This window comes from Vipera berus (assembly GCF_964194415.1).
Source record: "Vipera berus genome assembly, chromosome: 4".
Taxonomy (NCBI): domain Eukaryota; kingdom Metazoa; phylum Chordata; class Lepidosauria; order Squamata; family Viperidae; genus Vipera; species Vipera berus.
This window is the reverse complement of record NC_138206.1, coordinates 40,138,753-40,154,619: the sequence shown is the minus strand read 5'-3', so window position 1 is coordinate 40,154,619 and position 15,867 is coordinate 40,138,753. Positions and strand designations below refer to the sequence as shown.

General features: G+C 39.7%; 1 protein-coding gene across 7 annotated transcripts in view; it reads left to right on the top strand.

Annotated features, from left to right (window-relative positions):
* Window positions 1-12,524, top strand: part of DCAF6 (DDB1 and CUL4 associated factor 6) — a 59,723-nt gene extending 47,199 nt beyond the window's left edge. For 5 of the 7 annotated variants that reach the window (XM_081327395.1, XM_081327392.1, XM_081327393.1 and 2 more), the window contains 6 exons: window positions 234-272; window positions 3,034-3,172; window positions 7,698-7,854; window positions 10,562-10,650; window positions 11,477-11,582; window positions 12,093-12,524. In XM_081327395.1, coding sequence (XP_081183521.1) covers window positions 234-272; window positions 3,034-3,172; window positions 7,698-7,854; window positions 10,562-10,650; window positions 11,477-11,582; window positions 12,093-12,157 — 595 coding nt within the window. In that variant the 3' untranslated portion in view covers window positions 12,158-12,524. The remainder of the gene's footprint in view (window positions 1-233; window positions 273-3,033; window positions 3,173-7,697; window positions 7,855-10,561; window positions 10,651-11,476; window positions 11,583-12,092) is intronic. The other 2 variants (XM_081327396.1, XM_081327391.1) reach the window with 1 other exon arrangement.
* The last annotated feature ends 3,343 nt before the right edge of the window (window positions 12,525-15,867 follow it).

The following is a 15,867-nucleotide window of genomic DNA, read 5'->3' as shown; positions in this document are numbered from 1 at the left end:
TTTATTTTGAATACAAGTAAATTGGTATGTTTGAAAACAATGTAGGTACTGAAGAATTAATGGTGATTTTGCAGGAAAATGTAATAAGGAAAAAAGATCAATTATTAATACTTAGAGTATTATGAACATGGAAATCAAATGGTTAATTTGGCCTGAGGATGCAGTTTTTTCTTTAAAAATAATTCATATAGCATTTTTGCTTGAATGACTTTAGCTGTTATTCCTTTTGCTAGATATATCAGAGGAACAGCAGTAGGTGATAGAATAATGAGGTAATTCAAAATTCCCATTCTATAAACAATTCATTAAAAAAAGATTGGTGCAGTATTTAACAACATTAGTGATTATATTACCTGTTTTAAATTTACTAAATTGCATATAAAGGATGTTATGAAGCGATGATTTAGCTGCATGTTGTGCCCAGGAACAGTAAGAAGAAAATGTTGTGTATGGTTTTAATAACTTTATTAACATTGTTTATTGGAGATGATTGTATAAAAACAGTGAAAATCAAATTCAGCCTGTTTCCCTTTTTAAGCACATAGCATATTTTGCATGAACCACTGCTAATATGAGTTTGAAATGATTTGTTTTGATTGATTTAATGTTGTTTTTCAACAGTAATAGTAGACAACATTTAGGATAACTATAAAATGTGAGTTGGGAACCAAATGAGTATATGGGACCCTTTTACACTGAGATTTAATGTTTAAGATTATTAAGTTTACTCTTAGAAAATGTCTCTCTTCAAACTTCTGAAAGTTCAAAAATTAGCTTAGTAATTATACATTATTTTTAAAAAAAATCCATTTAGACTGTTTATAATTTAATGCCCAAACTGCTTTTTAAGTTTCTGGGGGATTTAAAGTTATATAGAAAATGTAAGCATATGTGTCTGGTTCCTAGCCACATGATAAAAGCTGGAAGACCTTTACAATTTGCTTCTGATAATAGGATATCTTATTATGCTAAAGAAGGTTTGGAAGTATATAGTTACCTATTGTCTTGACCTTCTTGACTTAGTGCATACTAAATACATAGCATATTCCACAAAAAGTTTAAGCCCATATCCATACCTAGTTAATTCCTGCCGTCTGACAAAAGTACAGAAAGGATAAGAACTAAAACATCATCCAGGCAAACAGGTCAGAGATTCCTGATAGCAGGTATGGTACAGTTTGAGGCATTCAGGTAAAGAAACTGGCCTCCAGATTCCCTCAACTTCTACCCAGGACTAGGTGAGCCTACTGTATACAGCCCTGGTTACAAAAGTTGGCTTTGGCAAAGTCTCAGCATTGCTTACCCATATTTGGGAGAGTTCATCTATTTTGACTCTTCCTAGTCCTTTATTCATAGGGATCATTATTTTGGGGAACTAAATGGCTCTGGCTTGGATGCAACATCCACATCCTCATGTCAGCATCTGAGTCATCTTGACTGGGTTTTGTCTCCTTGAAGTTGCTTGGACATTTTTCCTGAGGTATGGGTAAAGGGGAAATGGAGGAATTCTTCCACTTCTTTTTCATCTTTATCCTAAACCATATATTAATATGTTTTTCAGGCCCCTTGGCACGTATATACATTCAGGCTCTATAATTTAAAACCATGTTAATAGGTGATGAAGGTATCCTTTAAGATAAGTTTTAAAACAAATAAAACCCCACAAAATTTTAGAGAAATCTTCAGAGTACCAGAGAACGAGACCTTGAAAACAAATATTTTGCTTGCACACGTTGAATCTTTAATTTAAAATAAATTTTACTGTCAGACATTTAGAACACCTGATAACTTTATGTGATTAGCATGAAATACATGCATATGTTTGAAATTTGATTAAATTAGGAAGACATTAAAAAGAACAAGTCAGGTATGAACAGAAAACAAATAACATGAGAGAAATTTACTGGACAAATATTTTAAATAGCCAAATCTGCACTTAATTATTACTGGCTGGGAGTGAGGTGGTATTCAGGAGGAAATAAATAACATTCTGCTTGTTTTGCAATTTGTTGCTCAGTTTCACTGGTGTAATATTTGGGGTTCTCCAGAAAATGCAAAAAGGTACATTCAGTTAGTCCATACTGCCTTGTCTGTCTGTCTATCATGCAACTCATCTTGTGTAGAAGTGACTTTAGGCAACTTATAACCAATAAAAGCAAGAAGATGAAACATTAAAACAATATTAAGACTAAAATTGTCTTAAGAATGAACAAAGATGGCAAAGAAGGAGCAAGATATCCACAGGGAGGAGGTGGGGGTCTTATCTCAATCTATTAACTACCTCCAGTATGATGTGGCCCTTTTTAGTTCAGAATCCTTATTTTCCTTTTTTCCAGTCCATAAATCATTCAACTCAGCTACCTCCAAACAATATCAAATAATGTCATTACCCCACCCCCACCCCCAAAATTTCATGTAGTCTTGTTTTACACAACCAATTCAGCAATCCCAAACTGAATCCTCAAATCACAAGAAGCAATTAAAAATTGCTCCATTATTTTCACAATGTGCCTAAATTATTCCCCTTAATTTGGTAATTACCCCCAGTTTAAAAACAACTGTGCTAAATATTCATTTTCCGCATTCCAAGACAACTTTGCTTTTCAGGCATACATATTCAATACCCCCGTCTTTCCGTTGCCTCACTTTTCCTATATATGGTGACTGCTGGCCAAGCATAGTGTTCTACTCTTTATAACATTCCCACATGCAGACATTCTTCCATTACTTCAATGCTGGGCCGTGCCTTAGTTATTTCTTTCCTTAAGCATTTGCAGTGTTGTCTAGGGTTCATCTATCAGATGCTCATTCTGTTTTAAAATTTACTTACAACTGACCATAGGATGCCCTTACTTAATGATTTATTGTTTTCTTGTCTATTTCTCGATGCTGCAGAATGTTCTTTTGCTATCTCAGTGGAAAAGCAGGGTACTATGTTACTATGTAACTGAAAATTACCAGTATTTCTGTCCATAAAATGAAGCTATTATGTAATTTTCTGATACTACTAGTCTTTCTGTTCATAATCTACAGACGATCTGCTGTTGCTCGTATCCAGGAACTTTTCAGACGAAGAAAAGAAAGGAAGGAAATGGAAGAATTAGAAACACTAAATATTAGACGCCCTTTAATAAAAATGGTTTATAAAGGTCATCGGAACTCACGGACAATGGTACCTCATTTCTGCTAAATATATTGCTCTACTATCTTGTTTTAGAAACTATTATTTAATAATAAAAGTTATCTTTTACTTTATTATTAAATAATAAACATTAAATAATAAATATTTTAGCAATTACTATTATCTTCCTGGAGAGGTTATTCTCAAAGCATTAATATCCGGTTTATTTATTAAATAACCTTGTAATGTAAAAGGAAAAAAAGCATAGAAATATTCTGGTATATGCAGATAATAGAGTTGTCTCTTTTCTAAACGTAGATATTGTATATCTATGATAATTTATTTAATTTTATCTTAATAGCTGGCAATACCAACTAAATTTGAGTTATCTCAGAAGCTGGTCAAGGTTGGACCTGGAGGACCATCTGAATATTCCAGGCCCCTAGGCTAGACTGGGAAGAAAAACAAAATCCCAGAAGAAGGCAGTATCAACCTACCGTATATACTTGAGTATAAGCCGACTCGAGTATAAGCCGAGACCCCCAATTTCACCCCCAAAAACTGGAAAAAGTTATTGACTCGAGTATAAGCCGATCCGCCGTTCTGCAAGCCTCTGCCGCCAGCAGAGGCTCGATCCGCCATTTTGCAAGCCTGAATACACAGGAATAGCCTGTGTGGCCGCGGCTCTCGGGGAAGCCCTGGCTGTCCGCTTCCTCGCTCCACGCTGCCATTCAGGGCCCGCGCGTTCCCCGGGCAAATCGCGGCGCCCAGCAGGCGAGGAAACACGCCCGCTCCAGTCGCCCCCCCTTCCCTCAGGAGACGTGAAGCAAGTGACCGCCCGGAGCTTACCGAGGACTTGCGCGCAGCCGAGGCTTCCGTGCTTCCAGGATCGCGCGCACCTCTCCCAAGCCGCCGCCGTCCGGAGACCTGCCGAAGTTTGGGGAGGTTTGGGGAGGTGCGCGCGCACCTCCCCAAACCTCCCCAAACCTCGGCAGGTCTCAGTTCCTCCTGCCGACCTTTGGGGAGGTTTGGGCGCCTCCCCAAACCTCCCCAAACCTCGGCAGGTCTCCGTTCCTCCTGCCGACCTTTGGGGAGGTTTGGGCGCCTCCCCAAACCTCCCCAAACCTCGGCAGGTCTCCGTTCCTCCTGCCGACCTTTGGGGAGGTTTGGGCGCCTCCCCAAACCTCCCCAAACCTCGGCAGGTCTCCGTTCCTCCGCGCAGACCTGCCGACGTTTGGGGAGGTTTGGGCGCCTCCCCAAACCTCCCCAAACCTCGGCAGGTCTCCGTTCCTCCTGCCGACCTTTGGGGAGGTTTGGGCGCCTCCCCAAACCTCCCCAAACCTCGGCAGGTCTCCGTTCCTCCTGCCGACCTTTGGGGAGGTTTGGGCGCCTCCCCAAACCTCCCCAAACCTCGGCAGGTCTCCGTTCCTCCTGCCGACCTTTGGGGAGGTTTGGGCGCCTCCCCAAACCTCCCCAAACCTCGGCAGGTCTCCGTTCCTCCTGCCGACCTTTGGGGAGGTTTGGGCGCCTCCCCAAACCTCGGCAGGTCTCCGTTCCTCCTGCCGACCTTTGGGGAGGTTTGGGCGCCTCCCCAAACCTCGGCAGGTCTCCGTTCCTCCTGCCGACCTTTGGGGAGGTTTGGGCGCTTCCCCAAACCTCGGCAGGTCTCCGTTCCTCCGCGCAGACCTGCCGACGTTTGGGGAGGTTTGGGCGCCTCCCCAAACCTCCCCAAACCTCGGCAGGTCTCCGTTCCTCCTGCCGACCTTTGGGGAGGTTTGGGCGCCTCCCCAAACCTCGGCAGGTCTCCGTTCCTCCGCGCAGACCTGCCGACCTTTGGGGAGGTTTGGGCGCCTCCCCAAACCTCGGCAGGTCTCCGTTCCTCCTGCCGACCTTTGGGGAGGTTTGGGCGCCTCCCCAAACCTCCCCAAACCTCGGCAGGTCTCCGTTCCTCCGCGCAGACCTGCCGACGTTTGGGGAGGTTTGGGCGCCTCCCCAAACCTCGGCAGGTCTCCGTTCCTCCTGCCGACCTTTGGGGAAGTTTGGGCGCCTCCCCAAACCTCCCCAAAGGTCGGCAGGAGGAACGGAGACCTGCCGAGGTTTGGGGAGGTTTGGGGAGGCGCCCAAACCTCCCCAAAGGTCGGCAGGAGGAACGGAGACCTGCCGAGGTTTGGGGAGGTTTGGGGAGGCGCCCAAACCTCCCCAAAGGTCGGCAGGAGGAACGGAGACCTGCCGAGGTTTGGGGAGGTTTGGGGAGGCGCCCAAACCTCCCCAAAGGTCGGCAGGAGGAACGGAGACCTGCCGAGGTTTGGGGAGGCGCCCAAACCTCCCCAAAGGTCGGCAGGAGGAACGGAGACCTGCCGAGGTTTGGGGAGGTTTGGGGAGGCGCCCAAACCTCCCCAAAGGTCGGCAGGAAGAACGGAGACCTGCCGAGGTTTGGGGAGGCGCCCAAACCTCCCCAAAGGTCGGCAGGAGGAACGGAGACCTGCCGAGGTTTGGGGAGGTTTGGGGAGGCGCCCAAACCTCCCCAAAGGTCGGCAGGAGGAACGGAGACCTGCCGAGGTTTGGGGAGGTTTGGGGAGGCGCCCAAACCTCCCCAAAGGTCGGCAGGAGGAACGGAGACCTGCCGAGGTTTGGGGAGGTTTGGGGAGGCGCCCAAACCTCCCCAAACGTCGGCAGGTCTGCGCGGAGGAACGGAGACCTGCCGAGGTTTGGGGAGGCGCCCAAACCTCCCCAAACGTCGGCAGGAGGAACGGAGACCTGCCGAGGTTTGGGGAGGTTTGGGGAGGCGCCCAAACCTCCCCAAAGGTCGGCAGGTCTGCGCGGAGGAACGGAGACCTGCCGAGGTTTGGGGAGGCGCCCAAACCTCCCCAAACGTCGGCAGGTCTGCGCGGAGGAACGGAGACCTGCCGAGGTTTGGGGAGGCGCCCAAACCTCCCCAAACGTCGGCAGGTCTCCGTTCCTCCGCGCCCTGCCTGCCTGCTTCTTTCCGCTGCGGAAAGAAGCAGGCAGGCAAGGCGCGGGGGTCCGGAGACCTGCCGACGTTTGGGGAGGTTTGGGGAGGTGCGCGCGCACCTCCCCAAACCTCCCCAAACTTCGGCAGGTCTCCGGACGGCGGTGGCTTGGGAGAGGTGCGCGCGATCCCGGAAGCACCAAAGCCTCAGCCGCGCACAAGTCCTCGGTAAGTTTTTTTGTTGACTGGAGTATAAGCCGAAGTGGAATTTTTCAGCCCAAAAAGTGGGCTGAAAAATTCGGCTTATACTCAAGTATATACGGTATTTCTGTGTCTGTGTAGTTACCAGGAGTTAGGTTCAAGTGATGGGCACTTTTGTCTTTTTTATATTTGTTCATGACAAATATCATGAGCTGCTTTATGTATAGATGTCATCATTTGGGTAGAAAATAATCTTAATAAAAAATAATGGATTAGATTTGGCCTTGCTAATTTTATAGAAACAATCATTCCATGAAGACAGATATGGAAAACCACTGAAAAAAATTAAGCATACTTTTTTAAAAGTGCTGAAAGCTACAGATGCTATACTAGTGACAAGAGTTAAGTTGTGACATGTTAAATTTTAAAAAAAATGTTTCTGTCAAGTCATTGATTAGTAGATCTGCACTTAGAATATACTGCTCACGAAAGAAATATTCTCCATGCGTGCAGGTGTTAATCTTCTTTGCAAAAGAGAAAAACTTCTTTCTGAAATTAAATTCAGAAGACATTTATATGTCAGATGCAGTGCAGTATTTATTTTATTATTTGGTGAAATAATCTATATAGCTTAGTTAGCATTTGATCACTTGACAATTTGTGCCCTTCAGCTTTATTTGTTAGTGTAGTTGTTTGTATAATTTAGTTCTTATCCCAAGTTAAATCGTTTTTCCTTTAGGGATTGCTGAAATGATTAACCTATCTGTAAATACTTCCCTTATACTATGTTGTACAATCTATAGTTCTGTTCCAGTTTTAAATAATCTCTACATTTTAAAACATATATGACACTTTGTCATCCACCCTCTTCAGCTTCCTTTTAATTAATCCATATCACTTTTTGGAAGTTTCTTCTGAAATGAACAAAATTTACATTGGCCTTTTGAAAGTTGTGTTTACTGCCTAAATATAATATTTATTGATATTGTACTGACTGTTCCAAATTGATTCAGAAAAATTCTATATTGCATCAACTGGATTGTTATGTCTGGCTTTGTGTCGGATGGTAGGAAGTTGATGCTATAATTATATAAAGATGTAAAAATCAAATACAGCAGTCTTTTGTTTTTGCTTTTTAGTACTGTATTTATTTTCAAAGCATAATCCAAGCTACTTGAAGAAAAATAATTTTATTTTTTCTCTAAACATTTCCCGATTTTGGCACAATAAATTGTAATTATCTAAACATTAAATGTGAGAACTTCCCCTTCTGCTAGTGAAAACTACCAAGCCTGTGTTCAGGCCCAGTGTGTCTCTGATTTTAGAGAACAGATTTGAATGCTTTCTTTTTCATGTTTCTCAGCGATGCTTCTTAAACGTAAAAATAAAGTGCCTCAGTTGTTGTATTAATTAATTTACCTGTAGATAAAAGAAGCCAATTTCTGGGGTTCTAACTTCGTAATGAGTGGTTCAGATTGTGGACACATCTTCATCTGGGATCGGCATACTGCTGAGCACCTGATGCTCCTGGAAGCAGATAATCACGTAGTGAACTGTCTGCAGCCACATCCATTTGATCCAAGTAAGACTTGTCTCCATCTGTAATAGACAATTTCATAGATACCGTGTATGGAATCCTTTGCAAAGTTGGCTGGTGCAAAAATAATGAAATGTGTATTGCAAGATAATCCAAACCCTGGTTCATCATCTTATATCCTGACATTTGAAGCAAGAACATTACAATGACCGTTTGAAGCTCCGATGACACTGAAAAAAGTAACTTATGACCATTTTTCACACTTACGACTGTTGCAGCATCCCCAATGTCACATGGTCAAAATTCAGAGACTTGGCAGTTGACTCATATTTACGATGGTTGCAGTGTGCCGGGGTCATGTGATCATCTTTTCTGACCTGACAAGCAAAGTCAATGGGGAAGCGAGATTCACTTAATAATCATGTTACTAACTTAACAATTGCTGTGATTCACTTAACAACTGTGGCAAGAAAGGCCATAAAATGGAGCAAAATTCACTTAACAAACATCTCATTTAACAACAGAAATTTTGGACTCAGTTGTGGTTGTAAGTGGAGAACTACCTGTATTTCAGTTTCCCCTTTGGAAAGAAGCCTGTGACTGAAATATCACCTTTTCTATCTAAAAAAAGTCCTCATTATGTTTCATTCTGTTTTTGTCTTTATTTCTCTTAACTGGTGTGGGAAAAATCCACATTTGCCCCTATTCCATGATTGCAAATCCTACCTTGTGCTACACTCCATCAGGATCCTATTTCAAAAGACAACAGATTGATACTCAGCTGGAGTGGAAAACCAATGATTTAAATATTTTTCATATTTTATTTTACATCATGAATATAAACATCTGTTCCATGGTTTTAACAAGTGAAGAGCACACAGTCCTTCATTGGAGTAACTCAAGTCAACCAGAGATTTTACAAAATAGCAAAGCAGTGCTATAAATGTAAAGGATAGCCTCTTCCTTGAAGAAGTACCATTCCCTGGAATAGTAAAGCAGTGTACAAAAATAAATCAAACACTTAAAAATAATAAAATTAAATATGTGGGCAGAATTATAATCTTTCTCCTAGATGCGATATCCATGGTGACTATAGTGCCTGGAAAGTTATGACAACGTAACAGCTTCCTAGGAGGAATGTGCCTCTATAAGAGGATATCGATACTATTCTATATTCAATTACATAAATCCTTCTTATGAAGGCTAATTTAGGGCTAAAGTTTAACTCTAGTATTCAAAATATCATAAATGGTTAAACTGATTAGTTATCACCCTCACCAGATTACAGTGCTCTATTATAGATAGTATGCCATCCCCGAAGCTTTATTTGAAAGTAGAACGTAGAAATATTTTTAAAAGGGTAGCAAGCAGTTTAACCATTCAGAATATGTTGATTTAAACTTTTGCCCTCAAGCCTTCATCATTCAGTCATGAGTTGTTTCCGATGTTTTTCTTAAACATTTTCTTACTTTTTATATAATATAAAGGAAATTAAAAATATAGTTGCAATTCTGTTTTTATCAGAACACAGAGGACTAAAGGAGAGTAAGGGCACTTAAACGGGAGATTTGGGCCATATAGAAATTAATACAAGGGACGCGGTGGCTCAGTGGGTTAGGACACTGAGCTTGTCAATCAGAAGGTCGGCAGTTTGGCGGGTCGAATCCCGAGTGCCGCGTAACAGAGTGAGCGCCTGTTACTCGTCCCAGCTTCTGCCAACCTAGCAGTTCGAAAGCACGTAAAAATGCAAGTAGAAAAATAGGGACCACTACGGTGGGAAGGTAACAGCGTTCCGTGCGCCTTTGGCGTCTAGTCATGCCGGCCACATGACCACGGAGACGTCCTCAGACAAGCGCTGGCTCTTCGGCTTTGAAACGGAGATGAGCACCGGCCCCTAGAGTCGGAAACGACTAGCACGCATGTGCGGGGGAACCTTTACCTTTACCTTTTACCTTTAGAAATTAATAATTTTATTGAAACAATTTAATTGGTAAAAAAGCAAATCATTAATCAAATAGAAATTATTTAATTAAACAATATTCTTTAATTAAATTAAATAAATGTATAATTAAGCCTGGGACCCAGTTGACTGGTTCTCAGACTCACATTTGTCTGGTAAACTTTTTCTCTCCTATTGACTTATATATTTATTCCTGAGATTTTTTTAAAAAAATGCTTCTGTATCAAGTATTTACATATTTGTTAATGTGAGATATCTTCCTGTTCTTTGTTTTTTGAGTAACATATCTTTCCATTACTTGAAGGATAGTGCAGGATAGGGATTTCTCGTCTATCTTAATATTTTTTTACAAAAAAAAACTTTCAGATGTAGGTAGTCCTTGACTCATGACCACAGTTGAGCCCAAAATTTCCATTGTTAAGTGAATTTTGCCCCATTTTATGACCTTTCTTGTCACAGCTGTTAAGTTAGTAACATAGTTATTAAATGAATCTGGCTTTCCAATTGATTTTGCTTGGCAGAAGTCACAAAAGTGATCACATGGCTCTGGGACCCTGCAACCATCATAAATACATGCCACTTGACAAGCATCTGAATTTTGGTCACACGACCACAGGGAAAAACATAAGTAACTTTTTTCCAGTGCCATTGTAACTTCAAACAGTCACTAAAGGAATTGTTGTAAGTCAAGGACTATCTGTAATTACTGATGTAGTAGAGTACTGTCAAATGCTATTTATATTTACAAAGCTTTACACATGTTTTCTAATATATTTCTAAACAACTGTTTAGTTTTAGCTTCATCAGGTATTGATTATGATATAAAAATCTGGTCACCACTAGAAGAATCCAAGATTTTTAATCGGAAACTTGCTGATGAGGTAAGATGTACTTTTGCTCTAATATCAATACTATGTTAAAAGTGATATCTCTTTTTCAAATTAAGTTACCCATATTTGAGCAAATGAACCTGTTTGCATCTCTAATAACTATAATTTAGAAAGAAGTACTATTTTCATAGCTGCATTACCTTAAAAAGATAATAAATTAGGAGGTGGAGGTGGAGGTGTTTATATGTTTATAGGTTGTAGTTTTAGAATTTAATGTTTAGTATTAAAGATAATATGAAATAATGATTGTTAAATGATAAGAAATTAAATATAGGTAGATATTAAATACGATTTAAAATTATGTAATAGAAATTGCTAATGAGGATTAACGAAGAAACGCAGATGGGGGTATTCGAGGAAGTCACCCGAAAATGATTAGAAAGATTAGGAATAATGGAAGTTAAATATTCTTTTTGTATTTTTGTTATTGATTGTATTGTTTATGTCATGTCTTGTTTTTTATATGTATTTTTTTGTTTAAATATATGTTTATATAAAACCAATAAAAATTTTTAAAAATAAATAAATAAAAAGATCATAAATTAATCTTAGGATAATATGGAATGGATTATGAAGTTTATGTGACATGAATTGAGACATCATTAAAGTGTACATAAAGCTTAGCAATAAATTCATTTCAGTGGTTGTACATCATACGAAATTCAAATTTGCAAGATTTGTTTGCTAAATATGAGCAATTACTGAGACAAAATCATTGTTGTGTGTTAATATAATAGTTGCACTATTATATATAATTGGCCAAGAAAACAACTACTCTATTAAATGTTTGTTTAATTACCATTCTACTCCTTTATAGGTTATAACTCGAAATGAATTAATGCTGGAAGAAACTAGAAACACAATTACTGTTCCAGCTTCTTTTATGTTAAGGATGTTGGCATCTTTGAATCACATACGAGCAGGTAAGATAGCTCCAGATACTTTTGGGGCTTGATTTCTTGTGAGACATGCTTTCTTAATTTCTTTTGTTACACCCTCCTCTTCTTGGATACTTATAAATGTAAGCATAAAGGCCACTGTACATGCAGGTTGCCTTTTGCCAATAATAATAATGGTGGTGGTGGTGGTGGTAATAATAATAAAGTTGGAAGGGACCTTGGAGGTCATCTAGTCCAACCCCCTGCTCAGGCAGGAAACCCTATACCGTTTCAGACAAATGGCTGTCCAGTCTCTTAAAAACTTCTGGAGGACACAACAACCATTTAACAGAATTTTATATTTGGGTAGTAGATTCTATTAAGGCACTACTTTAAATTAGGAAAGCTTTGCATGTTTTTATTCTCGCATTTTCTTTCTAATATTTGTAGAAATATTTATAGAACAAATATATGTTATATTCTATTTAAAAATGTAAGAATGCTGTAAGACTAAGAATGCTTTTGTCTTTAAAATATTGCTTTTATATCTCATAGACCGGCTGGAAGGTGACAGGTCTGAAGGGTCTGGCCAAGAAAATGATAATGAAGATGAAGAGTAATTGGCTATTTTCTGGAAACAACAAAATGTCATGAAATTTGTATAACTCGTGAATTATATTTTTCCTTACAAAGCTTTAGTGCAATTTTAAGGTTTTGCTTTGGGTAATCTAACATTCTGATTTTTGAATGTGTGTGCATGACTTGTGAGAGTGTGCAAGTTAAAAAAGCAAAATGTTTTTAAAATGTTTTGCCATGTATGAGGAGTGCTAGACAATGCAAAGTGCAATATTTTCCCTTAACTTGCAAATATGGGAGCTTGGATCAATGTTAAAATAACTTACCTAATAGTAAAAACATTGGTTCAAATAAATTTCTATACCTGCTATTTGCATGTTTATTGCTTTCTATTAAAAGATGTGGTTGTTTTACCTTTGTGTGTGTCTTTTCACTGTGACTGTACATAGCAAACCAGCCAACCTGTTAGAATACATTACATTCTTACTATTGGAGTGATTTCATTCCTCCTTCTGTTCCCAAGTGATCTTCTGTGGTTAATATTTAAAAGATTAATCTTTTAAAAAGAAAACATGAGAATTTCATTTGTTTTGCTCACTGCAAGTGTTGGAATGAATGGAATGAAATAATTTTATATTAAGGTATTTATAAAATCATGCTAATATTCCTTGTAAAAGCAGTTTGTTATATATGTATGTGTGTATTTGTGCGTTTGTGTACACACATACATAAGAACATACACATTGCAATATGACTCTTGTGTTTTACAACAGTTATAAAATACAACATGTCCAAAGTAAAAGTTAAAATAAACTTAACACTGAAAGTAATATGGAACAATTCATAAATTTGCATGCCATCTGTGTGCATTGGCGTGCTAATCTTCTCTCTGTTCCAATTTTAATACATGTCCGGTAAAAGTATAGCATAGAGGGCTGCTAGAGGAGTAATTACAAGACCATTCTTTGTGTAGATACAATCACATAGACTTACTATGGAAGACTGTGTTAGCAAACTTAAGCTTCACTAATATTATTGTAAACTAATAAGAGTGCCAGGTGGTCTTTAGATGAGTGCTTCCTAACCATAGTGATCCACAATGCGTTGCAAATAATCCCTTTGGAAATGACAAAGGGAAAATATTTTTTTAAAATAGCTAAACCTTATGAGGGTATTAGATTTCATAACAGGATATTCTTGCTGGAAATCACAGAAGACAATTGTATTTTTGCAAGATGACAGATGGGAGTATCGTATTCTTCTGACAGTTCACAGTTCATTATTGTTTTTTAAATTTAATTTTGGAGCATCAACTAATATCAACTTCGGGAGTGTAGGGCCTGTTGTCATGTTCTATGTTGTATTTATTAAAAGCCATAGATGATAGTGCATGGATCCATAAAGGAAAAGATTGGGAATTACTATTTTAGTCTATTGTTTCTTCCCACCAAATTTTGTACTGAAATCATTCTGTACTCTTGCAATATTTTATATCTGAATACTGGGCTTTGGAAATCAAATCTGCTAAAATCATTGGGGTTATTTTTCAAAATAATATGTAATTTTTGCAGAATGTTTATTTCAGTTTATATAACTGAAATAAATTCAAATTTATTCTCAAATAGATCTCAAATTCATGACTGAATGTTTATCAACAGTTATAAACATTATTAAATACATAACTATGTAAGCAACATATGCATAATCAACAGCTCTGATTAAAAAAAAACATTGCATAGGATCAGCAACAACATTATAATTGTACAGGCTCTGTCACATCTCTGGATCCCCAAGCCCATTAACGGAAAACATATCTTCAAGGCATTGCAAAAGGCCAGCAGTATTAGTGCTAAAGAAAGGCTGAGCGCCAAAGAATTGAGGCCTTTGAACTGTGGTGCTGGAGAAGACTCCTGCGAGTCCCTTGGACTGCAAGGCGATCAAACCGGTCAGTCCTAGAGTAGATCAACCCTGACTGCTCTTTAGAAGGCCAGATCCTGAAGTTGAAACTCAAATACTTTGGCCACCTAATGAGAAGGAAGGACTCACTGGAGAAGAGCCTAATGCTGGGAAAGGTTGAGGGCAAGGGAAGAAGGGGATGACAGAGAATGAGGTGGCTGGATGGAGTCACTGAAGCAGTAGGCGTGAGCCTAAATGGACTCAGAAGATGGTAGAGGACAGGAAGGCCTGGAGCAACGTTATCCATGGGGTCACGATGGGTCAGACACGACTTCGCAACTAACAACAACATCAGGGCTAATCTAATCTCTGGGGTGATGTTCCAAAAAGGACTGGTGTTTAACCAGTGAGAAAGAATTCATATTCTGTAGAGGGAAGTGAGAATGGCCTTGAAGGACATGAAGAGGAGCCACTATCAAGGCAATGGTCAGATAAAAGGGACCTGATCCCTGATGGAGAAAGTAAATATCTCAAACAAGCCCGTGCCTAGCTCACAGGAAGATAAAGGGAGGAAGGAGACAAATGCATTTAGACACATGAGTTTCTGTTACTATAGCTTTATAATAAAATTACTGATCTATATGGCATTGGTTCCTAGTCTGGACTAGCTTGAACAGCTGACATAGACAAACAAGATTTGTATGAAGCATATGACAAATAGGGGAGCAAGAAATGAGAGCATGGATAAAGCTAGCACTGTTAGATGACTTTCTGCTCTTGGCTCTTCTGTTCTTATAACCATCCTATTTGCATTGGTGAGATCTAATGAGCAATTTCAAATTCTAATGCTGCAGCAATCTGGCAGTAACATCTGGACCAAAGTAACAACCTTTTAAAATTTAATTTGGCGTACAGCTATTTTGATGGTTAGAATCGCTCCAAAAAATATCTAGCACCTTTCTGTACAAATGAACATCACACACACACACACGCCATGATGTAAAATTCAATATAATTGCAGTCTGGTTTGATCACTGCAGTCCAGGATCGAGACAGTTATCTATTTAGCTTCAGTTAATGTTGACCTATTTTTGACACATTCTGCCCCTGTTCTAGCAACTTGATGGTAAACAAAGTTTTATTACAATTAACTGCTTAGAGGGATTTCCCCAAATGAGAGACAATTCTGGACACACATATACTGTATTGATGAGAACGTAGGGCCTTTTTTTGTATTGTATTGATTTTGTTTCATCAGAAAAATGTAATCATCTAGAATAGCAGGCACTAACCTTTCTGGCTCCATGGACCAGCAGCGGGGGTGGGGAGGAAGGGGATGGTTTCATGTGTGCAACCTAGATCCAGTGCATGCACAAATGAAGCTTTGTGTGCTTGCCTGCTGCTTCCATGGCCCACTACCCAACAGGCCTGCCATCCTGGAGTTGGGGACCCTTGTTCTAGAAGTCAAGCATTGCAACTATTATCCCACCTTTTCTCTTAGCTTGCCCAACCAGAAAACAATGAAAAAAGGCTGAATTCATTGGACCGCTGGAGTACTGCACAGGATCTCTTCTGGCTAGATGGGCAGAAATTGCTGAATTGTGAACCAATTTTGGAAATACAATGCTTGACAATTATGAGGGCTAAAATTCAAGCAATCCGGAGGACATTTTATTTTAGCACCAGTACAGCAATGAACAACTTAAGCTTGTCTCCATTACGGATTGGGGAAAAGATGAAGGCAACTTACTAGGGTGAGAGCAGAAAAAAATGTTATTAGAATCTGGTACAAATGTGGAAAAGGCCAAACCTATTTGGAAATACACATATTTTCACTGAAACTTGTTTCAATACCTTT